At 44.3% G+C, this 25,493-nt stretch overlaps 2 protein-coding genes across 5 annotated transcripts in view; one reads left to right on the top strand and one right to left on the bottom strand.

Annotated features, from left to right (window-relative positions):
- The window catches only part of LOC139642038 (low-density lipoprotein receptor-related protein 1-like), an 88,217-nt gene extending 82,665 nt beyond the window's left edge, over positions 1 to 5,552 (top strand). Inside the window, exons 79-89 of the mRNA XM_071516734.1 lie at positions 48 to 167; positions 302 to 478; positions 663 to 803; positions 1,558 to 1,731; positions 2,573 to 2,734; positions 3,230 to 3,401; positions 3,752 to 3,853; positions 3,992 to 4,065; positions 4,154 to 4,247; positions 5,143 to 5,287; positions 5,408 to 5,552. Of these exons, the coding sequence (XP_071372835.1) occupies positions 48 to 167; positions 302 to 478; positions 663 to 803; positions 1,558 to 1,731; positions 2,573 to 2,734; positions 3,230 to 3,401; positions 3,752 to 3,853; positions 3,992 to 4,065; positions 4,154 to 4,247; positions 5,143 to 5,287; positions 5,408 to 5,545 (1,499 nt within the window). The 3' untranslated portion in view covers positions 5,546 to 5,552. The remainder of the gene's footprint in view (positions 1 to 47; positions 168 to 301; positions 479 to 662; positions 804 to 1,557; positions 1,732 to 2,572; positions 2,735 to 3,229; positions 3,402 to 3,751; positions 3,854 to 3,991; positions 4,066 to 4,153; positions 4,248 to 5,142; positions 5,288 to 5,407) is intronic.
- Positions 5,553 to 9,068: 3,516 nt separating this feature from the next.
- The window catches only part of fmnl3 (formin-like 3), a 29,045-nt gene continuing 12,620 nt past the window's right edge, over positions 9,069 to 25,493 (bottom strand). The window contains exons 2-26 of one of the 4 annotated variants that reach the window (XM_071516735.1): positions 23,858 to 23,941; positions 23,578 to 23,658; positions 23,345 to 23,421; positions 21,378 to 21,461; positions 20,740 to 20,886; positions 19,615 to 19,723; positions 19,326 to 19,402; positions 18,727 to 18,820; positions 17,552 to 17,626; positions 17,321 to 17,431; positions 17,072 to 17,221; positions 16,281 to 16,382; positions 15,705 to 16,074; positions 15,283 to 15,375; positions 14,694 to 14,818; positions 14,390 to 14,592; positions 13,994 to 14,297; positions 13,814 to 13,894; positions 13,552 to 13,681; positions 13,224 to 13,384; positions 12,941 to 13,042; positions 12,109 to 12,201; positions 11,852 to 11,975; positions 10,953 to 11,065; positions 9,069 to 9,193 (exon numbers count right to left, since the gene is read on the bottom strand). In XM_071516735.1, the coding sequence (XP_071372836.1) occupies positions 10,974 to 11,065; positions 11,852 to 11,975; positions 12,109 to 12,201; positions 12,941 to 13,042; positions 13,224 to 13,384; positions 13,552 to 13,681; positions 13,814 to 13,894; positions 13,994 to 14,297; positions 14,390 to 14,592; positions 14,694 to 14,818; positions 15,283 to 15,375; positions 15,705 to 16,074; positions 16,281 to 16,382; positions 17,072 to 17,221; positions 17,321 to 17,431; positions 17,552 to 17,626; positions 18,727 to 18,820; positions 19,326 to 19,402; positions 19,615 to 19,723; positions 20,740 to 20,886; positions 21,378 to 21,461; positions 23,345 to 23,421; positions 23,578 to 23,658; positions 23,858 to 23,941 (3,069 nt within the window). In that variant the 3' untranslated portion in view covers positions 9,069 to 9,193; positions 10,953 to 10,973. Of the gene's footprint in view, positions 9,194 to 10,362; positions 10,416 to 10,952; positions 11,066 to 11,851; positions 11,976 to 12,108; positions 12,202 to 12,940; positions 13,043 to 13,223; positions 13,385 to 13,551; positions 13,682 to 13,813; positions 13,895 to 13,993; positions 14,298 to 14,389; positions 14,593 to 14,693; positions 14,819 to 15,282; positions 15,376 to 15,704; positions 16,075 to 16,280; positions 16,383 to 17,071; positions 17,222 to 17,320; positions 17,432 to 17,551; positions 17,627 to 18,726; positions 18,821 to 19,325; positions 19,403 to 19,614; positions 19,724 to 20,739; positions 20,887 to 21,377; positions 21,462 to 23,344; positions 23,422 to 23,577; positions 23,659 to 23,857; positions 23,942 to 25,493 lie in introns of all 4 variants that reach the window. The other 3 variants (XM_071516737.1, XM_071516736.1, XM_071516738.1) reach the window with 3 other exon arrangements.

The following is a 25,493-nucleotide window of genomic DNA, read 5'->3' as shown; positions in this document are numbered from 1 at the left end:
GAGCTCATATCTTTAGCTGCAAGCCCTTTTCCATTCTGTCTCGACAGGTTTGGCAGTGGACTACTTCAACGAGCGTCTGTACTGGGCAGATGCTAAACTCTCAGTCATAGGTAGCGTTCGTCTGGACGGCTCCGATCCTGTCATTGCTGTCTCCGGCCTCAAAAACAGTTGAGTTTTCTCCACACTTGTCTCTTGGATCTGTATCGAAGAGGGAAGAAAAAATGTGAAATGTAAATGTTTGAAAACCTGATTTGGGACATGGACGTTAACGCTTTCCCTGTGTTTATTTTCCCTCTTTCAGACCTTCTCCATCCATTCAGCATAGATATCTTTGAGGACTACATATATGGAGTCACGTATATCAATAACTTTGTCTTCCGGGTCAACAAGTTTGGCAAGGGCTCCATGCAGAATCTCACTACAGGCATCAACCACGCGACAGACATCGTGCTCTACCATCGCTACAAGCAGCCGGAGAGTGAGTGTCAAATATCAAACAACATGCTGTTCTTAGACACATTTCTAATGTAGTCTGCTGTTACCTTGTATAGTTTTCACAAAAAAACACAAGAGATGCATAGTTTTAAGATGCTGCAGGTTTTTTGTTTTTACATATACCATGTAGTTTTTCTGACTGGATGTCTTGTCTCTCTCTGCTCCAGTGACCAACCCATGTGACAGGAAGAAGTGTGAGTGGCTGTGTCTGCTCAGCCCCAGTGGTCCGGTGTGTACCTGCCCCAACAACTATGTGGCAGACAACGGAACCTGCGTGGAGAGGCCCGGTCCCACACAGTCACCATTCTGTAAGCACACACACACACACACACACATACACACACACACACACACACAAATACACCCCAGGTGCAGATGGTTCACATGTGTACCTGTGCATTTGTGTGCCTTTGTACCTGTATGTTATACCTGGTTTTTACCACATAAGGTCAATTTTGATGATGTCAGGTAAGTTGCCGATCACAGAAACGTACTAAACTGAGTTTCAAGTGTGAAACACCACCCATGAGTTAGCTTCAATAAACCATATACATAAAAACAGTGTCCAAAATTAACTTTTTGACTCACCTGCCAAGGGCTGGCAAATGTACCTGACAAGAATTTTTTTTGCCAGTCAAAATAATAAACATTTTTCATTGAAGTATGCAATTTTTTATTGAAATATGTCAAAGTTTGCTGAAGTTTAGATGCTACCGCTTTCTTACCGTTTTATCCGAAGCCTGTTTGATACAGAGCCATTGTTTTGCTTTTATTTCATTTCATTTGCTCACAGTCAGAGAGAGTGTACGGTGGCCAGCAGGGACAAGTGTTTTGAGAACAGGCAAAAGCTACACTGTATATAACCAAAACATTCAAATGTTAATGTCATAACAAGTTGCCAGCCAGTGGACTCTTATTGGACCCTTATTGATTTATCCACCAAAGACAAATTTTTACTGGCATTTGGTGCTCGGCAGGTGTTCATTTCAAACCCTGAATACAAATGCTTGTTGTTTGTTCAACTTCAGCATAGTAACCCCCCCTCCCTCCCTGTTATCCCAGCTCCCCCCTCAGGCCCATGTACTATCCAGTGTCAGAATGGCGGGAGCTGCTTCCTCAACTCCCGTCAGATGGCCAAGTGTCGCTGCCAGCCCAGCTACAGCGGAGAGAGGTGTGAGATCAACCACTGCAGGGACTACTGCAAGAACGGAGGCACCTGCACTGCCTCCCGCACAGGTAACACACACAACAAACTGACACATAATAATGATTCATTGATTTAACATAGACTCAATGTGTTGTGAACACCCACCTTTACTTACATTGAAGTAAGACATTATTTACTTTCAAACCATCTGTAGTTTTATATGTATGTCAAGTTTAATTTCCTCTCTTTCCAGAAAAGCACAACTTTACAGTATCTTTGCAATGATTTTTCAAACCATGGGGAAGCCCTCACCTAGTTCAGTGTTATTAAATAGGCAGAATTCCTATTTAATATCTAAAACACTTCAGTTTCTAGATTCTAACATGAAAATGTCAAACTTGATAAATCAAATAATAAGGACTGCTCCAGCAAGGAGTCAGGGCAGCTGATCCCAGCTGAACGAACATGTTTTTATAGTGTTGAGTCCAAATCAATCCAAAATGTGATGGGCTCTCTGGAGGATTCATTAGCAACCACAATCACAGGTCAAAAGGCTGCAGCAGAGAGCTCAGAAACTAGTACAGGATGCAGGTGACTTCCCCATGTTCTGTGTACAACACTGACTCTCTGCTAGCACTTTGTCTACTCTGTTATCTTTAAATCCAATATGAACTGCTGTACATAAAAAATGCATAAATATAATAGGAGGATTTCTTTCTTAATGAACACACCCTTTGTACCAGCTACATATCGAGCATTGACTGTAAGACATAAGGTCTACAGACCTGAGTAATTATCATGAGATGTATAGCTGTAATCTTTATGTAAGCAAGTGCAGTTGTTCTCACAGATACATGTGCTTCATACTTTCACTTTCATGTTTTCCAGAGATTTCTTTGACTCATCTGTCCAACCTGATCTGTCTTGTAGGTACTCCGACCTGTCGCTGCCTGCAGGGTTTCACCGGGCCCAACTGTAACCGCCACACTTGCCAGGACTACTGCCAGAACGGAGGCAACTGCTCAGTCAACACTGGCAACCAGCCAACCTGTAGCTGCCCAGCAGACTACCAGGGAGACCAGTGCCAGTACAGTAAGTGGCTCCATCAATGTCAATGTTACGGCACCACTTAAAGAAGCAATCCAGAATTTATTTGACCACCTAAATTTTGGGTATATTGTCTTAAAGCGTTTGACTTGTGGGTGGGAAAATAAGGTTTATGGGAAATTCATAGCCTGTCATACCTCAAAATGCAAGTCTTTACTTGATGTTCACAAATGTAACAAAATGTAAATAAACATTGTATAGACTCAGAATAGCTCATGTAAATCTGTCACATACTGTCAGTCCTTGTTCCAACTGTTCAGACACACTCAGCAGTGTTTTGACAGGCATCATACTCTGCTGGTGACCTGAGACATAATTCTCACCAATGCAAATTCCTGAATTCACTTTTTCAAAATCATCTACAATAATTTTGAGAAAAAATACCCCGTAACATACAGAATAATCTAACAGGTGGTAGTTGTATGAAACTATCACTGTTCTTTGCAGCTCTTAACCTTTACCTTTCCTTCCGGTCCTCAGGTAAATGCGAAGGGTTCTGTGAGAACGGTGGAACCTGCTTACAGACCACCAATGGTACCAAAGTGTGTCAGTGCCCTAATCAGTTCCACGGACAGCAGTGTGAGCTGGACAAATGTCAGTACTGTGGGACGGGCAAGTGTTTGACGTCAGCCTTAGGAGAGGTTTCATGCAGGTAAATATGCCGTGGAAAACGGACTCTGCACAAAACACACTAGATCTGGATCACATGTTATGTGCAAATATTTCTTAGAATGTGTTTTAACCTGCTGAGCACTACATGGATAGAATCTATGACCTCAGGGCAATTCAGATCAAGTAAGTTTAAATTCACTCTCAAATACTTCAAGATGATCTTTCACGCCCATCTAGCACCTAAATAAAAACAAATGAAAAGTATTTGCAAGTGCCATTTAAGCCAGGTGTGAAACGTACATGCATTCATACAGTACACACAACAATTAGAGAGTGTAATTCATTTTTAATCTTGTTACCTTGTGTGTGTTTGTGTTTGTGTTTATGTAGCTGTCCCAACGGTCAGACCCAGCCCAGCTGCTACTCCTGTTTGGATTTCTGCACCAATGGACAATGTTCTGTTGACACTCGCACGCTGCTGCCTCAGTGCAAGTAAGATATGACCTTAAGACTTACTAAGCACACACACATTCACCTGCTCTCTCTCTCTGTGTGTCTCTCTCTCTCTCTCTCACACACACACACACACACACTCTTTGTAACCCTAACTGTGACTTGCCATATGTTCAGGTGTCCTGTGGGATGGAGTGGATACAGATGTGATGTCACTGCTGCTCCTGTGGACTCTGCTGGCTCCGGTGGAAGTAAGTCACTCCCAGTCCCTAACCTAGTTTCCTTGTTGTGAGCAAAACGTGCCCTTTGGTCTTATTTGTTGGTGTTATTTACTTGCAGGCACTGCCTCCGTAGTCATCCCAGTGCTCCTGCTGCTGTTACTGGCACTGCTGGTGGTCGGCGCCATCTTGTGGTACAAGCGGAGAATGCGTGGGTGAGTAGCGGTTTCAGAGGCCAACTCGAACTCTCTTCTCCATTTCTCGTCTGTTCCTCACACCTGTACTATCTAGCTTCTCTCTTTTTCTCTTACCTTTCATCTCCCGTGGATAACCATCTATTTCCTGTCTCCCAGGTCTCTATGGCCGGGCAAATCTCGTTCTCAACGCTTGCGGTAACTTTATAGGGTTACATAATTCACCTGTTGCCCCTATGACCCCCAGATCCCGCCCCTCCCTTCCCTAATATCCAGTCAGATTGGCCATGCTGTCTGTCAGTCCATGTGTCCATGCTGCTGGTCAGTGTAGAATCTGTCTGTTTGTCCTTGCCTGCCATCTCCTGTTTGCCTCCCTCGGGGTTTCCCACCCAGCAACGCAGGGATCTATTGACTATGGTATATCTTTGCTGGTGATGCAAAGTCAATTGAACTGTTTTGCCCCCTTTCCCTCTCCATACGTTCCCCTGTTTACATTGTGTGCAAGGCCTACTTGATGCTTAACGCCATGTGCTTTCATAGTAGTAGTAAACTGTATAACTGTGCATCTATGCCTATTGTTTATGTGCTTGCAAACAGCCAAATATTTGCAATGTGAAAATCCAGCATTCTCCGTAATAGACATGCTGCAGTATATTCGCTGGGTGTGATCAAATGGCCTTTTGACAGAAAGCTCATTTGACAACCTTTATGTGTTGTCTTGACTGTGTGTAGCTGGTGGTGAGTGATTGTCTGGTTTATGCTGGGTTATGATACATTTCTGTCCTCTGTGAATTGTTTGACTCAAGGTTTCTTCAAATAATAGTTTATGCTCTTTTTTTTTTTGCACCAGTGTCTTCTAAAACAAATCCATAACTTATGCTGTAACTCAGTTTTGCTTGTCTTTGTCTGTTCACAGTGCCAAGGGCTTCCAGCACCACAGGATGACCAATGGAGCTATGAATGTGGAGATCGGGAACCCTGCCTATAAGATCTATGAGGGAGAGCCTGACGATGACGCTGGAGAGCTGCTGGATTCAGACTTTGCTTTGGACCCAGACAAGGTAACACACCCAAAAGCACTTTTGTTTATGTGACAAGGTGCAGAATATTGCCATTTTCCATTTCAGCGAAATCCCTTCATTTGCCCCTTGAGTCACCATATAATTTCCCTCGCTCTGCAGCCTACCAACTTCACCAACCCCGTGTATGCCACCCTGTACATGGGCGCCCACAACAGCCGCAACTCTTTGGCCAGCACAGATGAAAAGAAGGAGCTGCTGTCCCAGGGCGATGAGGACATGAGTGACCCGCTGGCATAGAGCTCGGCACGGATTGAACTCTGCCAACCTTGCCCTGCCCAGCCCAACCCAGTGCTGAGCCAACAAGCTCTCATCTTATGCCTTTACCAATTGAAAAGAAAAGCAACAAAAAAAAAGCGAGAACACTGTATAAAATGTATAAAATGAAGGACTACTTTTTTATGTGATTGCAGTATTATATTTTGTTCTTTGACAAAAAAAAAGAAATCCTCTGGTGACAAAAAGGAACCATTTTATAGACATTTATTCAGTTCTTCATTTTAATTTTGCTCACCTCCTCCTCACGACTCTCCCTCCCCTCTCACCCATATAGCCACTACCTCTGTGCAAATGTAAAAGATAGAGAGATACAAACGGCAGTGGAACAATTTTAATTTTTTATTTTTGTATGAATTGTATAGGGAAAAAAGAACATTGTTCCATACCAGAAAAACGTTGCCAAGTCTTTGTTGTCCGTGAAAGATGTTGGAGAGGAGAAGGCGGCAAGTGTCAGCGCTCACTTACGAATGCTTCCTGGATGCTGGTTCGGTTCAATGTGTCACATTGTGTGTATTATGTACGTTTGCTGCTGGAGGTCTATAGGGAGACCGAGGCTGGGAGGCCTGAGGAGAAGTTGTTTAACTGCACATGTACACATGGAGGACTCGGCATCGCAGACAATGTCCGCTCTGTTGTCTCAAAGACCTACATTCAAGTGATTGTCTATTTCCTCCTTGCACAGACTAAAGTTATATATATATTTGCATATATATAAACCTATTAACAAAGTGTCTTGAAAATATACCCAGGAATACAAACATCAGTAACAAATAGCAGTCTGTACTTTTTAACTGTTTTTTTTTTTTGGTTTGTTTTGTTTTTTTTAGTCAATGTATAATTGACATGCTTTGTGTCAGCAATGAATGAGTAAATGGCAGTGTGTGAGTGTGTCAGATGAAGATGATTGTAATAAAGCCCACATTCCAGGATGAGCAGTCTGGGATGGATATCTGTGGCCTTGGTTTACCGCAGGACACTCTGGACGGAGCGGGTGATTTGCTCTGAAACTGTTCTAGAGAGCTCTTTTTTTGAGATTGATGCAAAGTAAGCCTCTGTGAATTTCCGGTCATCACTGAAACCATCTCTGACGAATAACTTAGCTGAGAGTGGTCGCATCTAGCTTTTGTCTCTCGTCTTTTGATTGTAAATGTATTTTCAGGAAAAGGCCAGGGAGCCCGTTTGATGGTACGTACTTCTGTGGGAAATTGAACTTTGTGAGTTTTGTTTTCTTATTTTTTTTTTTTTATTGTATGTAATTACATGCTCATGTAATTTGGGTTAATGCTCATTGTTAAGTGCATTCCTAGGAGGGGGAGTGATCGGCCTCCTGATAAGCATTCCTTTGTTAATTCCTTTGCCTTGCTGCTAACGCTAGCCATCTGTCTTTCTGTCAGCCTGGTTTTAGTCTTTAAGTCTTGGTCTCTGTGTCACGCACTGCTCACCATGCTGCTTTTAACCGAGGTTATCAGCCATACCTGCCATATCACACTGCATGGTACTCACACACTCTCTCACCCTAGAGGAAACACTCTGGCTTTGCCCCTCACTCGTTAACAGTATTCATCAAATTAGTTTTTTTTTTTTAAATCCTGCTCTGTTACATTTTCATCTGACCCATGTAAATTAGAACAATCATTTTTTTTTTGAGTTGGAGAAATTCTCTGGTGGCAAAACCCACATGGATGTTTGTGGTTCTGTTTGTTTTGTTATGATTTTATTTCTTTTTGATATAAGAAATTAAATGGATTTTTATAGTAGAAATGCATGGTGGCTCTGTCCTTCATTTGGAAAGATGGAGAGGAATGACAATGATTCATTTTTTTTTTTTTTTTGCTGGAGTTAACATCAGAGAGTAACATCCAAGTATCTCATTAAAATTCAGAAATAAAATGTGAACATGTAGAAATTGTTTGTTTGAATGTCATACCTTTTGTTTCATGAAAATATAACCAGGGATTGCTTTCATACTCGTGTGCTATAATGACAGTCTTTGGGGCTTGTAGTCACATAGTTCATTTTGTTTATTAAAGAGGAAATGTAGTCATCTTTCAAACAATAGACAATACCATGGATCGTCACTTTATGCTTTTCTCTAAAAAGTAAATTTCTTCAATTCATTGATTTGAATGTACATTAATATAGAAATGTCCACTAAAAGAATAGTGTCTCATACATTGTTAAGGCAAATTAAGTAGTGTAAATATGGTCGGTCCCTTTAATGGAAATGCCATATTGGAACACAGATTGTAAGTCTCCGAGTGCACAATCACTTTGCTTACTCAATGGCTATTAAGAGGAAATGGATCATCTCTATAAGCAAGAAGCAAAGAAAGCTTAAAACATAGACACTCAACGGAATGGAAATCTCCTTCATCCATCACCACATCTAGAGCAGGTTAACCCAACATCGTCCGACCCTACAACAGCAGTCCATGTGGAATCATCTTCATACTTTTGTCACTTCCCAAGTGTCACCGAAGACAGAAAGTGTTGTCGAGGCTTTTAACATTCAGACACAATGCAGTTTTCAGCAACTACTGCAACAAGGCACAAAGACGTAACGACTCTCAGGTCATTACGTCATTACGTTATCGTTTTGATTGAGCTTCAGGACATTGAGGTACTGGGGGGGGTAAATCTTCATTCTCATCCCCTTTACCTTCTAGCTGCTGTATGCCTTTAAAGCTGGAAATTCAACCTTTGCATATATATATTTTTTACAGTATTTTAAGGATAATGTTATAGTACAAGGAAATAAAAATACAATCTTTGACAAACGAAAAACATAAAACGATACAAATTATGGCTGAGTCACGGGAAATAATACTGTCTACACAAAAGGCACTTCTTAAGCAAAATATGAAAGACAGAGTTTGGTTTGGCTAGCTTGTCCAGAGGACCAGTAGAATCAAGGGTCTTTCTTCCCAGATATACATGATTGAAACTACTTCTAAAAAAGCAATTGTCAATGTTAAGTCCCCGAATGTCTCATTATACTGAGCCTCCTATGTTATTTGGGGGAAGGTTTTGTGAGTGCAAACCACAGTGTCTTCGAGGCAGACGTCCCAGCAGCGGAGTTGGCATCTGCTGTGGGCTGCCTCCCAGTCTTAAGTCCTGCCAGGCCAGCGCAATCTGAGGAAATGAATGGTCTCGGGAATAAGATCCACGTTGGCAGGCACTTGTTAGTCAAAGCACCGTTCTTCCTGCTTGTGGTCCACCAGTCCTCGACTCACCTCACCTGCGTGTAGTCCTTCCTCCGGCTGGTCTGCCTCCCAGTGCCAACAGACCAGGAAAGTCTACGTTTACGCAGTGAGAGAGGGAGCAGCCCCTTTGTGCTTCTGTAACGATGCCCGCTCACTTGAGAGTGGCTGTAACGGATCTCCATAAATAAATAAATTACCCAGCTAAAACAAGGGCCACTGGCTCTGTCCTGTCCCCCTTTTTCAGTCTTTGTGATCTGCAGCCTCAGGGTTGAGTAGAACCATCAGGACACAGGGAAGAGGGTTATAACGGGGAAGGGGGGTATAAGTGACGAATAAGTGGTTTAGGGTCTCTTCCAACCGCTCCGGATCAGCGCGTCGGCTCGCAGGAAAGGCTGGTTTCGGAGATCTGTGAGTAGGCAGTGGAGAGAGGGGTGAGAGACAGGGGGGACACACATGTTAGACGACTATGAGGTCAAACTGCAAACTCAAACTCGCTGCATCCTGCTCAGGTTTGGGCCAAATGAAGGCTCTAGTATCTTTCTGCTCATTTGTACTGCTAGGAGTATACTTAAGCCATAAAAGTATAGGCCTATTAAAGTTAAGAGTATACTTAAGTCGTAAAATTCTAAAAATGTTAGAAAGTCCGCAATGATGTATTCATATTAAACTGTGTTAACTGTGTATTAGAAATTGTCAAATAAGGGCTTACACAGTACAGACTAAACAGAGAATGACACATTCCCATAACCTTGCATTTCCAACTGACTGATGATACACAAAACAATGAAATCCAAGGCTTTGGGAATTCAGTTGTGGCAACCCTCTTACACCGATAATGTAGAAATGTAAAATAATAGCCAACATTATAACAGTTACAGTGAAATGGTCAACAAGCTCTTTAGTTTGCGTGGCAACAATGTGTGACAACTAAACAGCCTGTGCCACTGTGGTAAGAGAAAGGCTTTCAGCAGTCTGTAATTATGGACACAGACTGTATTTATGTATATTTGACCTATGCCTTGTTTATTTCTCTGGGTGGGAGCTAGAGCTTGTTGACCAAAAAGCTATTCAGCACACCGCGGTTGACAGTTAGCAAAGACAAAACATGGCGGACACTGTTGACAGGTGAGAGGTAAATGAACACTGGACAACATGCAACACATAGGGGGGGGGGGGTGGAGATGATGATGATGATGATGATGATGGTGACAATAATGCATTACAAACCAATGACTGTCCTGTAATACCACAAAGCCTTCTTCCCTAAAGTGAAGAGTTGGTGGAAAATCAAGTAACTGAATTCAATTTCTGATGGATTTTAAAGATGGGGCAAGTAATGTTGAATTTCTCTAAAACCATAAAAAACATGCTGCAACTGACTTCTTCATTACTGTAGTGGCAGCATTCAATAATCTAGCTTTCTGATTGTTGTGTAGTAAAGCAAATCTCAGTGCTTTAAAGCATCTTTTTTGTTTTTGTTTTTTTGCATCCAAAGCACTAGCTGAAGCAGCTGACATCACTGTAGCAGCACACAGGAGCCGGAGGGCCAAGCGGGCCGGGTTTCAGCCAGGCTACCTTCCTTACCCTCTCTGAGGAGTGGCATATACTGTCATTAATCTTCTGTTCAGCTGGAGGGGGGTAGAACAAACAGTGGTGGTTGAGGAAAGAAGAGTAACATGTTAGCCGGAAACCAACACCAAACAAGTTAGTCTCATGGAACAAGGCACTGTTGATAAAACCAATAGAGTAGCCAAACCTCTTTACGCTAGAAACGTTCAATTCAGCTTCATGAAAAGAATGAGTGCAAAGGAATATGCCGCATTAAACCTTTTTACATCTGCCATGCATGATGCTCACGCTTGATAAATTGATTGCACCGTCATGTTTGATTGCACTGTGAAGTGTGTTACCATATTTTTCTTACACAAAATATGTGATCACACTTTCTACACATTTTTTTTTTCCATGAAGATTTGTGCCAGTCAAAGAGGTTTGGCTGACTCCTATCCCCAGACGCTGGATAGGAGTCATTTGAGGTAGAACACAAACATGGCAACCAATGACGGCCTAGGTTAGTTCACAGTAGTTGTGGGGGTGGGGTGGGTGACGGGGATCATGCTGCATGCACAGTGGGTCAGGAGGCGTACAAGAGACACCTGGACAACCTTGGCATTAGGGGGGAAGGGCTAGCAGTTGGCGTCGTCACAGAGGTTGGCTTCACAGAAGAACCGTGAGCCGCGTTTAGCAGTGCGGGCTGTGAAGGGCACGCTCTTCAGCACTGGGGGAGGAGGGGGAGGGAGAGAAAACACGTCACACCTAAGACACTGCCTGTCCGGGGGAAGGCTCACACTGTGTACCGCCTTCATAATTCATCCAGGGACTGTAATGAACCTGAGGGAAACTGGAGCTGTGTTTATGTAGCGTGGCTCTATGACAGAGAACCGTGTAAAGCCCTCAGAGCTAAAGGGTTTCCATCATACAGGATAAGGAGCCACTGAGCATGTGTTGGAGTGGTATCATAGGTGATCATGTCATTAACTGTTATAGGAGAGGCAGAGAAGCATTATCAACATTATTAAAAAAAGACATTAAAACAACATTTACATTATTTCCATTTTAAGTGTTGATTAATGACCGAGACAAACATCAATTAGTTGAGGCTGAAGCACTGTCCTGAGGCTGTAGATGCTGCTCTTTCCAATGGAACAAGGACTCAATAGATATGGGTCCCATACACTGTATTTCATGACATACTTGAGATCCAACTGTTTGATACTATACAATAACTATCTACATATTTAGATTTAGATTTGAGGCTCATTAGCTTTAGCTGCACATTTCATAACTAGACAGCGGGCCATTGGAATGACTTCTGACTACTGATATGCTGATGTGTTGCTGTGCTGCTATGTGCCGTGCTCCAGGTGTGGCGGCGTCTGGACCACGTAGCACAAGGTGCACTTTAAGGGAGCTGAGCAGTGAATGACCACAGTCATCTTAGGCCTGGGGCGGCAGGGACTGCGGGCACCCACACGGGGGCTGCTTAGGGTGTTGTCTGGCCCACCTGTGATGATGTCCTCAATAGTGCCATCCTTGCCCTCATACACGGGCCGGTGGTCTTTGGCTTGCCGCTTGCGCAGCTCTGCGATCAGCTCCTGCTGCTGCAGCCTCTTCTTTTGGGCCTGGACCTGAACCAGAAGACATTGTTACAATTCGTTGCGCTTTGTGGCACACCACAAACCCTTATATAGCACTGAGCAAACATCTGATATGCAGCAAGTTGTGTTTCATTCAACCCAGTTGCAGATGCTTGGACTGTACCTTGGGGTCATGCTGTTTAGCCTCCTGGGCCAGTAACTTCTCTCTCATTGCTTGCTCTTGCTTTTTCCTCAGCTCATTTTCCTCCACGGCATCCTGTGGAGCAGAGAAAATGGTGAGCAGTCAGCGACAAGAGACTGCCGCTCAAATAAATCCAACTCAACACACTTGCCAAGCCAAGTAAAGGAAACAAAGTGGCCCTTTTAGAATAGAGGAAACAGATCAGGAGATGAACACAGACAGGGAACACACACTTTGATTAACACAACCAGTCATTATACATTTATCCTCTCTCTCTCTCTCTCTCTCTCTCTCTCTCTCCCTCTCTCTCTCTGTCCCTCCCTCCTTCACCGTCTTACACACACACATATACCTACATTATACATACACAAAATATGCTTTTACACACACAAACACACAGTACACACACACACACACACACAGACGCACACTGAAATCCTTGTGCTGCACATTTCCTCGAGCAGATCCCATAAATCCAGGCGGAGAACAATCTCAGGAAGTATGTTGTGTGGTGGGGCAGGGTGAGGCTGTCCGGGGGTCAAAGGGGGGGGGGCAGGGGGGGCAGGGACCAGTCTAAACACCACAGCTGCTGCTCTAAAGCCAGGCCCAGCTGGCCCTTCCTGTTATTTGGCCTCTGACTACACGCCACGTCCTGTGGCACACAGACAGCCCGAGCTCTACCCCGCTCCGCTCTGAGGTAGAGGGACAACATCCAGGCCAACTCTTGAGAATTTCCCAAGGGACCAGAAGAGAAAGCACCTAATAAGTATGGAAGTGATGAGAGATAGACGTTGGCTCTGCTCGGTATCCTCACCTTGTAGGCCTTGATAAAGCGCACAAACACAGGGAAGAACACAGAGGGTGGAGTCGTCTTGGCACTCTCACCAAAGTAGTTCACCACATTGTTGAAGGCTTCCTACAATTGGGAAAGAGAGTGGAAAGCAGTGTTTGTAAACATTGTCAAGCTAGGAGTCAAGCTTCATTCTGTATTAGGATTCAATGAGCTGCATCTAGGGAAGGGTGTTGCTTTATGTCTATTTTTATTTTGTCCGGTTGATACTTTGAGGTTAGAAGGGGAGGACAGTGCTGAATGATACCTCTGCTGTCTTGGCGTCCTTCTGCAGCTTGTCCAGCTGTGTGTCACTGGCCTGCAGGAAGCCCTTGAGGACTGAATGGTCATGCAGGCTGCACTCTCTCCTGATCAGGTCCATGCCCTTCCCCAGCTCTCGCACATCCAGCAGCACATTTTCCAGAGATACTTTACACACAGTCGTGAGAGAATATATTTTATTTACAGCCTCATCTATGACAATATATAAACATATCTTATATAAATGTATATGTAAACATATCTGACATTTCTACGAACATGTCTTCACATGGTAAGTAAGTGATTTACTATTCAATGTTTTTCTCCAAACCCACCTGCCGCAGCTTTATCCACAAAGTTCAGTTCATTGTAGAAGTTGGCCAGCTCAGGATACTTCTCTTTCACAATGAGCGCTATGTAGTGGAGCAAAGTCATCTTCCTGTCTGTAGACTTAGTGTCCAGCAGCTGTGAAAGGAGAGGAATGCCTAGCAATATCAGCCAAAGCACTTCAAATATAAACTGTGTAGCTGTTTAAGCATTATGGTGATAAACTGAGCTCTTGAAAAATCTCTCCAAAATGTGCTACTTAATACTCACCAGATCGAGACTTTGTAATTTGAAACCATAAACAGAGCCTCTTTTGCTACTGTTCATGTAGTTTCCCAAGGCTAAGATGATCTACAAGTGAGAGAGAAGAATGAATGAATATGCATGCACAATACAAACACCGCTGATATGAAAGGCCACAAACTATCCAGTTGAATAAACACTTCTTACCTCGAGCATCCTTTTCAACTTCGGTGCGGATTTCACTGAGCCAGAAGCTGCAATGATGGCATTGAGTTGCGGTGTGAGCATGTTGACGTTGTCAGCAAAGTTCCCAACAAAGGTGATGATGTTCATCCTCTGGGTGAGCCGCTCAATCTTGCTGAAAAAGAGCATGAAGCGATCTTCCTCAGCTAGCTGGTCCAGTGGGCGCCGCTCACGCTCATACTGACGCAGCACCTTGCTCTCCGCCTCCGTGGGAAGAAAACGCATCAGACACTCCACAAAGTCTACAGGTAAGGCCTTCAGGTCAAACCTGAGGAGACAAATAACAAATATTAGAGACATGTTGACTGGACATGATCAAGTGCATGAAAAAAGGCTTTTATGTCTAAGAAAAGTGCGTACTTCTCTATTGCTTTGCAGATCTCTTCAGTGGACTTGTTGGCCTTCCGCAGTGTGATGGCGAGGTTCTTGGAGCGATTGGCGTCCAGCAGGGTGACTTTGTTTACAGCCTTCTGGGCCACCTTGCTCTTAGTGCAGGCAACATCCACAATCGGACCCTGGGCTCTGGTCTTAAACAGCTCTTCAAACCTCTCCAGATCCAGCTCCTACACATAACAACATAAGCAATTGTTCACCAACTTGTTCTAAACTTTGCATTAAGAGTTAAAAGCTAACCATAATGTGAATTTTTATCTGCTTGAGTTACCTCTAGCACACGTTCATCATCAATCTCATTGAAGACAGTGCCATTGATCTGATTGGGTTTCAGAGCAGTCCAGTTGAACACAGGCAAGCGGAACTTAGTCTTGATGGGCTTCTTGATTCTGATAGCTATAGTCATAAATAAAATAAAATCATCTGTTAAAATGGGAGTCCACTACTCACTACTCTTTTGCTTTATTGTCTGCAATGGAATTCCTTCTACAAAATAAAGATGCCCAAGTATATCTGCCCATAACAAAGTGGTGTTGACTAGAGCTGCAACGATTAATCGATTAATCGATTAGTTGTCAACTATTAAATTAATCGCCAACTATTTTACAACAATCTATTTTTTAAATGTGAATATTTTCTGGTTTCTTTACTCCTCTATGACACTAAACTGAATATCTTTGGGTTGTGGACAAAACAAGACATTGAGGACATCATCTTGGGCTTTGGGAAACACTGATCGACATTTTTCACCATTTTCTGACATTTTATAGACCAAACAACTAATCGATTAATCGAGAAAATCAACAGATTAATTGACAACAAAAAGAATAGTTAGTTGCAGCCCTAGTGTTGACTCTCACCTGATAGACCCACACTAAGGATAACTGAGGGAGAGGCGCCTGGCAAAGGTGGAGCAAGAGGTGGTGGTGGTGGTGGGATTGGTGCACTCAGCCCTGTAATGCAGAAGAAATGTAATGTAGATGTTACAATACTTTTACTGGAGCGCAGGAACAATAGCACTGAAAACTGTTGTCATAATCAGTACTCTGTCTCCTGTACTGTGGTCTCTGCCAGCACTCTCACACAAAGGAAACCCCTTGTATTTCCCTTTCCTGTCTGGGCCAGAAGAACACAGCTATGACCCATCACCTGGCTGGGCACAAACTAACAAAGAAGGGGAACTGAAAATAGACCTCCTCCGGGTCGCTACAGTCAAATGGACTCAACTTCCACATACATATGTCCCCAGACGTGATTATCACTGTGCGTCATGGTCTATTACCTGAGGCAGAAGGAAGTGGAGGAGGGGGTGGCGGTGGAGGGGGAGGGGGTGGAGGAGCTTCACTGGCTGGGGGCAAACTGGTGTCTGGTCCCCCTGGTCCTCCTGGTCCTGTTAGCCCAGCTACAGGCCCTATGGACAGCCCTAAGTCACCCAGAGGGATCCCAAGGCCACTGCCTCCACTTACACCACCTACACCCAGGGGCTCAATGACGATGTCTCCATCAGGCTTCTTGTGCAGACGGATGGTGCCTTGCTGCTCCAGCTCCAGCAGCCGCTTCTCTATGTTGAAGTGCCTCTGGAAGGCGGCGTCCTTCTCCTTGATCACCCGCCTCAGGGTGGTGACCTGGGTGTTGGTCGACTCGTACGTCTCCTGGACGGTCACCAGGGGGTGATAGAGAGCACAAAACAATGACTCCACAAGCCAAAGATACATCCTGTTTCCTGCTGACCTGATTTGCTATCACAGCAATTTAGCGACATGCATCAGAAATGGATATTCACTGACTAAAAGAATAACTGAAGCCTTGTTGATACAGGCAGACGAGCAATATAAAATCATTACAACTGCCAGCTTACCCGTATTGCTTGTAGATCCTTATCCTTCTGAAGCAGCAGTTTCTCCAGGTCAGCTACTTTCATCATTGTCTCATTCTCAACATCCAGCAGCTTCTCCGTCACCTAAGAAAGCAGATGGAGAGAGAGAGACAGAGGAGCGGCAAACATGGTCAGTGAGCGGAAAGAATACAAGAGGATGGAGAGATGGGAGGAGGTGAATTCAAGAATCGATCCAGTGGAGAAAAAAAAAGAAAAAGCAATATGGGCATCTTTCCCAGTTCCATTCCCCGTCTCCCCTATACACTCTGCAGCATCAGTAAGAAATATGATATGCCCAGCAGCATGACACAGCAAGAGGCAGACGCGGCTTTCACTTTTGCATTTGAACTGATTACACATGTTGCACAGGAATTCACCGAGAATTTTCACCCTCTTCCTCCCCCATCATTCCTGACCCCTGAGAGCAGAGTTTGTTTTGAAATTCCTAGAATGATGTCAGGACTGCCTACGACCTTTCCATGTGAAGAAGGTCTTTGCAAAGCAGCGTGGGATACTAAGGCAACTGCCCAAGAAAGAATGAGGCAACATACGAACAATATTAGGATTGTTCTCCGCACAAGATGAATATTTTCCAACAATTTCCACCCCGTTATTACCCTGCACGACTTGTGAAATTCAGACGCAGAGTAGAATTCTAACTACCACAGAGAAACAGCCACGCACAGTAGGCCTACATAGCTGGCAAACTACAACAACCTCGTAAACGGGCTCAGTGAGCAGTGTTGGTGGTCCGGAGTGGGCGGTGCTCTTACATGGGACAGGTGCTCCTCCAGTTCCTCCACCTTCTCCAGCGCTGCATTCTTGGTCTCTGCATCTTCCAGCAGACCACCCACGTCAAACACGTTATCCAGGTAGGCCTGGATCTGCACCGACAGCTTGTCACTCTCTGTGTGCTTGCATTTCTAACATGGAGGAGAGCGGGTCAGCATTAGGACACATACGAATAGTCTCCAGTTCAGGATATTTCTGGGTTTCGTGCTATTTGAGTATCGCCACCTCACCTCCAAGTAGTCATCCAGTCCCAGCTTGGTGAACTCAAACTGCAGATGGACTCTGAAGTTCATGTCCTCAACTGAGTGGACCACGATGTTGATGAACTGCATGCAAGCAACCTGGGCCACACACACAGACAAGTTTGAATCTAACACATATGTTCAGATGGATGGATCGACAGATACACACACACACACACAAGAGAGGACACCTTATCTGTGATATAACACTTGTCTTACCATGAAGTCAATGTTTCCTTCCTCACAGCGGAAGTAATCCATCAGCCTCTCAAAGCGATGCTTCTCCTTGCACACCTAAAATGTAAAGAATGCATCAATACAGGAACCGTCGTCTTGTGATTTACAAGATGCTGAAAGAGGGTATTACTCTCTTAAATCTATTATATCCCAACACAACCATCATAAATCCTCCTATTAATGCTGTGAACTACCTTAGGTTCTGATTTATTAGGAACCTACTGTACTACAGTAATTCATGTGAGCTGTTATGTTAGGATTATGATTTGAATGAGACTCAGGTTAGAGTGTAATCCATGCCAAGAGCTTAACTGTACGTAAATAGAGATCGGCACACTCCATTTGCAACTACAATCCCTCCTAATTATAGGAATTCATGGGAAGCAAAGATAGCAAAAAATAAAGGAAAGCGACAGATTTAGTCAAACTCCCACACAGAAACACACTGGCAAGAAAGAGGGAAAGAAAACAAACACTGTTTTCCCAACCCGAAAACGTTTTTTTAATAATGTGAAAATAAATAAATCCATGTCTAATTCTCATAATCCCACCTAGAGCAATTACTCTGCATTTGTGGTTGAACACCATTGGTGGCCATCTCGTAAAATTTCAGAAAGCTGTCACCGTACATTACTGAATCATTTTAGAAATACCACTACAGAGTTGTCGCTCTCATCCATGTTGTTTTGACTAGTGGGCTGATTAGCTTTTGGGTCTCTCTGGGGCTTAGATTGCATGGTAATTGGCTTGTTCCGGTGTTTAGATGACTATATAGGCACAAACTGAGGGGCTAAGCAAATCTTTGTGGTCTGCTGGTTTCCATCAGGGAGTTGATCCTTATCATTGTTCAAGGTTGGCTCACATCTGGTGACTTAATAAGACTAATAGCCTCAGACAGGCCACTGTAGGGCTTTGCTTACACCCTCAGTAGACTAGAAAACTCCCAGAACTCCTCAATTTTCATCCCTCTACACTGATCCTTTATGTCTTCATGCACCCCTTTGCTGCTGTGCGAAATTACCACGCTGTTAGATTTTTCTTGGTATATTCAGACCTCATAGGGATAACCATGTATTGCCATGGGACAATAAATAGCACAATTATATATGTTCATAGTTCAAATTTCATAGAGAACGTTGCCTTAGGCAATACTGCACCTCTTTGAAGTTGTCAAAAGCTGAGAGGATAATCTCATGACCTCCTCGGACTAGACAGACCGCAGCCAGCAGCTCAAGGACCAAGGCTTTTGTCCTGGAAGCACAGCACACACTCATCAGTACAATACACTATGGACAGAGTTCAACTCCCAACACTAACTCTGTCTGACCAATCAATGACGTGAACATCAAACAGAAGAGGTATATTCTTATACTAGCTATGCTTTGTGGAAATATGGCTATGCATACAAGTCTCAAAACAAAAGTGCAAACATATCAACATACAGTGATTCAGAGTTGTAATCTATAATCCATATTGAAGTCTGAGACAGGCAGGAGCAAGACTTCATGGCTTTTTAAGTGTTTGCACTCATAGCCTTCATTATGGGGTGATCAGCCCCGATGGTTTACCACTAATCTCCCTTTAGTAAACATTCCTTTAACAGCCTGTATATACGCCTCTGATCCCCAACTTCAGAGAGAAGCCGAGCCCCATGGAGAATGAGAGGCATATCATATGAACAGGCTGCAGGGTTTCCCCTATTGTTTGACCCGCCCCTAATACCCTAAAGCCATGGAGACGGGGCCTCAGTTCTTACCGTGAGTTCTTATTGTTCAAGCTGAGAGCAATTTCATTGACTGCGTGTGCGTGGGACATGACCATATTGAAGCCATACTGCATGAAGAAGGCAGAGAGAACAGGATGTGGTCAGAGAAAACTGGAGCTTGCTGTGTATGTATTCAACCCTTTCACTGCACAGGAAATGCATAATCCTCACATTTACAACACAAATCTCCTGTCAGATTGTACATTATGCCTTTCAACTACTCCAGTGGAGTGTTAGGGCGTTATGACAGTATAATACTGTTTGTATCACTCTTTGGTACCTGGTAGTTCATGATTGCTCTCAAGCACATGATGCACACATGCACATCATCTTTTTGGCTCACAAGACGGGAGTTCTTGATGGTTTTGCTGTTCGTAACTGAGCCATAGCTGCAATAGACGGCAGAGGTTAATATTTCAGAGAGATTCAGTTGTTGTATTGGATGTCTTCCTTTTACTTTGTGATTTATTTCAAAGGCATGTCATATCTTTTGGTGACATTAGATAGGCTTTAGTGATGTATCTGGTATCCATATGAGTCTCGGTTTAAGTATGTCAGCGAGAGAGAGAGAGAAAGAGAGAGAGAAGACGAGAGAGAGAGATCTGACAGAAACTCCTGAGATAGCTTTTGAGGTTACAGATGCATGATGGGAGGTTGCTGGTTTCCTTAGTGTTGTCACCAGACTGAGGTCTGTGCACACAGACTGCTGTTACATAACTCTGTATTGCTTCTCTCTTCTTATCATGCGCTGTCACTATGTGTATATCTTGTGCAGCTTGTAAATGTTGCAGGGTCTTATGATCCACTATTTTTTCCATGATGAATCAAATACAACATTTCTCAAGACAGTACTACTTCTTACTAATACAGGTACAATGGTTATCTTTTACTAACTGCTATGCAGCCTGCATGTCATTCATGTTGACTATTTTATCTGTACATCTTTATATTGTTTTATTTACTCCTATCATCCTTTAAGCCCGGTGCCTCCTCATCTCCTGCCTGTGTGTGGCATGGTGATGAAGAGGAGAATCACAACTGTCCAACATGTGCTGCTGAGCTGTAAGCAAAGCTGGCTGTCATCTAGCGAGGACAGTACAGACGCACATCTGGACAGAGGAGGGAGGACCATGAACCAAGAGAGACACATAGAGCAAAGAGTAGGAACCTCTTTCTGTTTCTGATACAGCTAGCCATCAAGTTGAGTCCGTACAGAGCAAAGCCATGAGGTCAGGAGAGAAGTCACCATCCCCATAACTTATCCACAGTCAGGCGCTTTCCTGGGCATCACAGCATCAAGACCACTGGCTTGCATGCTAGTACACATTTGTAGCATTTGAGGTTAGCAGAGCAAGGCAACAACAGGAGTAGGTAATAGCGGGAAGGCTAGCATAGCAATACGTACCGGAGGACAGACTGGCGGGCAGAGCGCACCAGTGTGTTGCAGAATGGCTGGGTGCCCGTATGGTGCAGATCCTCTATGGACCTGCTCCAGGACTTAGCCTTCTCCAAGAAGCCATCCTCCCCATTCTCCAACCCCTCAAAATCCAACCTGGGCGACGGACAAGCCAACACAGAGGCACAGGGGTACAGACGAGAGGCAAGGGGGAAGGTTAAGTTAGGAAGGCAGCTTGGCAGAGAGCCAAGGGTTATCACTGGAGCTGCACCATCAAGCTGCATGGTAAAGCTCAGCACAACACAGAGCATGGAGATTCAGTCTCATTCAGGCATGGTATAGATCAGCACTATACCACACAGGATCTGTCTAGCAACACATTCAGTTTGCCAAGTATGCAGCAAGGCATACAAGCACATCCAAGAAATGCAATGTATAAATGCTAAGAGACACGCAAGCAGTTCATTAGGTTCAGCAGCTGGATCCACTGCCCACCTTTGTCCAGTTCCTGAAGAAAAGTTTTAGCTACAATCTAAAATGTGTTGGGTAGTATGAGAAGGTGTGTGTGTGTGTGTGTGTGTGTGTGTGTGTGTGTGTGTGTGTGTGTGTGTGTGTGTGTGTGTGTGCACAGGTGTGTGTGTACTCACATGACAGCACACTGGGCAAAGGAGAGGTACTCCACCAGGATGTCAAGACCTCTGTTCTCATCATTGAGGAACTCTCTGACCCACCTGTGACGTGGGAAACAGGGAGGGGTTAGGGTTAGCAGGGCATCGCATCAACAACACACCCATATCCTTTAGACCTGGATTTCACCAGTTAAAGGAGGGGAGGAGGGAGAGAGAGAGAGAGAGAGAGAGAGAGAGAGAGAGAGAGAGAGAGAGAGAGAGAGAGGAGGGAGGAAGAACCAACATTAATTAAAGACCGAGGAAAATGGAAATCGTTGTAATTCCTAAGAACCATAGAAGCCGCCTTATAGGACTCTACATCTTCATACTAAAAGCAGCTCAGAAGGGGGTCCACCCCCCCCTCCCTCCCTCTCTCCCCTGACAGGGAGAACTTGGCAAGAATGCAATGGAAAGTAAACTAGAGCAAGGCTTCAGATTTCCTCGCCATTTAACTCTAGTTTTCTGGAGGGGAGGAACAACTCCAAACAAAGGAATTCCCATTGCGGTGAGAGGAAGAATGTGGAGGGCATATGGCTGGGAGAGCTGGGCTCAGGTCGAACCCCTGACAGTCACAGTATTTAGTCTGCCTCCCCCGCAGACCCCCCCCCCCCCCCCCTCCTCCTCCCCACAACCCCCTTCAGAAACCCCAGGGGGACAGGATTGGGGTAAAAGGTTCTTAAAATAGTCCAGAAGTGCCGGTTATGAGAGACTGGCTGTTTGGTTAACACAGGCTGCTGGTCAGCCAACAGTGAGTCAGGCAGGAAAGCAAAGGCCCCAAAGTAACGGAGGGAAGGAGGCAGGAGAAAAGGGAAGAGAGGTGAGCGGAGGAACAGAGGAAAGCGGACAAAGCAGTGAGGTTGGGTGGAGGGGTAAAGGGGAGGAGGGGTGGACAGAGAGGCGGGCTTGATCATCAGTTTCCTGTCTACCAGCCCCACCACCCACCCCACCCCCCCCTTTCCTCTGACCCCTCACTCCTCACTCTCTCTCTCTCACTCCTTCTCCCTCCCTCTATTCCTGCCCAACCAGTTGCTATTTCAGATTTCCTTGGCAATCTGAGGAATAACACATCAGAAAGGGCCCAGGATTCAGACGCACACACAGTAAACCGGCATCTGTTACACTTAATCCCGCCCACCAAACTCTTCTGAAAATAGCCCTCCTTTCCTTTCGCCTGTGGATTTTTCTGGGAAATGCATTGAAACAGACCTTTATTGATGAGGCAAAACAGAATATGAGTTATTCTTGGCACGTCATGAATGCTATGGAAAATCAAAGCCTTTGCAGACTTCTTTTTAGTGGGGATTTAAGTGGCATGCCACTGCAGCACATTTTTCATGTGGAAGTATCTTTGTGACATCTGATTATGAAGGCAAGGATTACGTAAAGGATTATGATGACAAAGGTTGAGGCTGAAAGTAGCATCCATATGTAGGTGTACCACAAACAGTGTAAATATCTTGTGAAAATGAAGTTTGCTTTAGTATGCGAGAGATGTGCATACGTAAAAGTATCCTTATGTGCGTGTGTGTGCTTTTCACTGGGTTCAGCACTGGTCAGCCAAGCTTCCCGTCCCTCTGGCATACACAACAAAGCTTCCTGCTCAACACTATGGGGGAGTGGACGAGGCAGCACAATGGCTACCATCTGGGCATTATGAGGACCAGCTCTATGAAGTGGAGCTGCAGAGCTTGGCAAGTTAGAACAATGGGAGAGATCTGGGCACCAGAAAAGGCTCCGGGTCCCTGCAGCAGCAGCAAGAACAGAGGGAGGACGATTCTTCATAGGGGGGAAAATAACACTGAATTTGTTTTAGTCTCTGTAAACCCTCATCATATGCACTGAGAAATAGGTTTGGAGGGTGAAGCTATACTCTAGTGTGAAAGTGATGTTACTGATCCTGTTATTTTCTCATAATTCACCAGGGAGAGATGAGAATAGTAGATTACCCAATGTGGTTCGTCCTTAGCGATATCTCCAGCTCCCTCAAGACTTTTGTGGATTCCTGGACCCGCCTGCGGAACTTCTGTAACACACAATCAAAGCAGAGAGCCTTGCTGCAGATTTGTCATGATATAAATATTACTTTATAGGCAGTCAGATCTTGCACGTTTTAAGAGGAGGCTATGCCTGAGGGGTAATTTGTGCTGTGAAGGCAGTATCTATGCAGTGTAACTCCTACCTTTCGTGTGACTCCAGGGTCTAAGTAACCTCGTAGTTTCTGGATGTAGGTGTGGGGCGGGTTCTTCACTTGAAACCTCTCCTGCAGCCCAGAGAGGAGACACAACAGATTAAGCACTGTAATTTCACTTCAAACAATGGTGGATAAGAAAATAATCTTTTTTTTTTTGTCTCTCAAGTTGTTGTTGTGTTGCTTCAGACTAAACAAAGTGGGGAGGGGAAAAGTGTGTGCATTTTCAGAGCTGGTTTAGCAATTTATGAATCAGAATTGATGAATGCACCTGGTCACAGATCAGATCCCACTTTTTCTCATTGTCATACTGTCTGAGGAGCCTGGCTTTGTCCGGAGGCAGGTTCATGGAATTCTGAAAACACAAAATAGAATAATTAGCTTCATTTAGTCACATATTTCTTTATTTCTGTTTATCTATTTATAGGAGCAGTGATTGACTGCGTCACTAAACACTGCTTTTTAGGCCTTTGGCTCTAATGGCACACCACAACCCAAATTTTGAGAAGTGACACTATGACCTCACTTCCTGTGTTGACTTTGTGCATCCTGTTGCATGAGATCATCCACATCTCCTCTGCACGCTCAAGCCTCTGTATCATTCAGGCATTCAGGCTGAACTTCACTTTTAACCACAATAACCGCTATCACAGGAAAGGCCTATTACCAGACCTGTCATCTGTCCAGCCGTAAAAACATTTGAACGCCACACGAAACGTCCCGAGGCAGCCAGTTTACTACGGTTCAAATTAAACCCTAAATACTCTAATTTGTGTTTAGAGACCAACCCACTTAAGCATTTTATGTCTTCACGACCACTGTAAAAATAAACACAAACTACATGACACAAGTTTACTTCTCTGACCGAGCCAACAGCTTGTAAACAGGGGTCAACTTGGAAATCTTAAAATTGAGGAAGTGCAACAATATGAGGGAGTTCGCCGCCCCCCTGAAACCGATCGCCTCAGCGTTTCTCTTTGAAGAGACATGAGGGATTGTTTGCACTGTGAACCCCCATTTACACCCGTATCAACAGTGCCCCCAAGCCCGGCCACAAACTGCCTGTCAGCTTGACTTTTAACCCGCAGCTATAACTCAGCCCCGCGTCTAAAACGTAACGCACTGCCCCTCTAACCCATCCCAGCCAACACATGCTGTTCTCATGGGCATTTTACCATCACTGGTGCCAGCGTGTGTTTGATGGATGGAACAGCACATATACTTTTTCCTATGGCGCTCACTCAGTGACTCATAGAGGTGGAATATCACATGTGAGTTTTTTTAAAATTCGTTTTCCACATTGGGAACATTAGCTCCCTCCATCAGCACATAGTGAATCATGTTGTCTAGAGGACTGAGGATAGCGATGAAGGCACAAAGCTTCTGTGCAGCAACAACTGTGGTTCCACTGACTCATGTGTCTGTCTGAAGATTGTGTTGTGATTCTGCTACACACAACGTCCAAAGCAGACTAAAGATTTTACATCACAAAACAATTTTTTTTCTGTGCAGCAGCAACTGTGGTTCCACTGACTCATGTGTCTGCCTGAAGATGGTGTTGTGTTTCTCAGCGTCCAAAGCAGACTAAAGATTTTACATCACATAACATTTTTGTAAAATCAGATCAAATTAGAGACAACTTTCACAAACACATGCAGCAACCTTAAAGTGCTTTGGAAGTCAGTGAAAAGCCCTTTAATGTGCTGCAAATAAGCAACAATAAAAGCCTGAGAATGAGGCTGTGACTGTAGTGGAAAGCAGTAACAAGCTGCTACATTTGGGCTCTTTGACATAACCCGCGTTCCAAAACCCACACAGCAGAAAATAGAGAGGCGCCATGCATTCCAGATGTCCAGAATTACAGGAGGAATGCGTCCTGTTTATAATGGTTACAAATTTGCAATAAA

This window comes from Centroberyx affinis, unplaced genomic scaffold (assembly GCF_046629955.1).
Source record: "Centroberyx affinis isolate AG114_WGS23_722 - 3 ecotype Tasmania unplaced genomic scaffold, CSIRO-AGI_Caff_v1 ptg000428l_1, whole genome shotgun sequence".
NCBI lineage: Eukaryota > Metazoa > Chordata > Actinopteri > Beryciformes > Berycidae > Centroberyx > Centroberyx affinis.
Note: the sequence above shows the minus strand (reverse complement) of the source record. Positions and strands in the feature narration are given on the sequence as shown.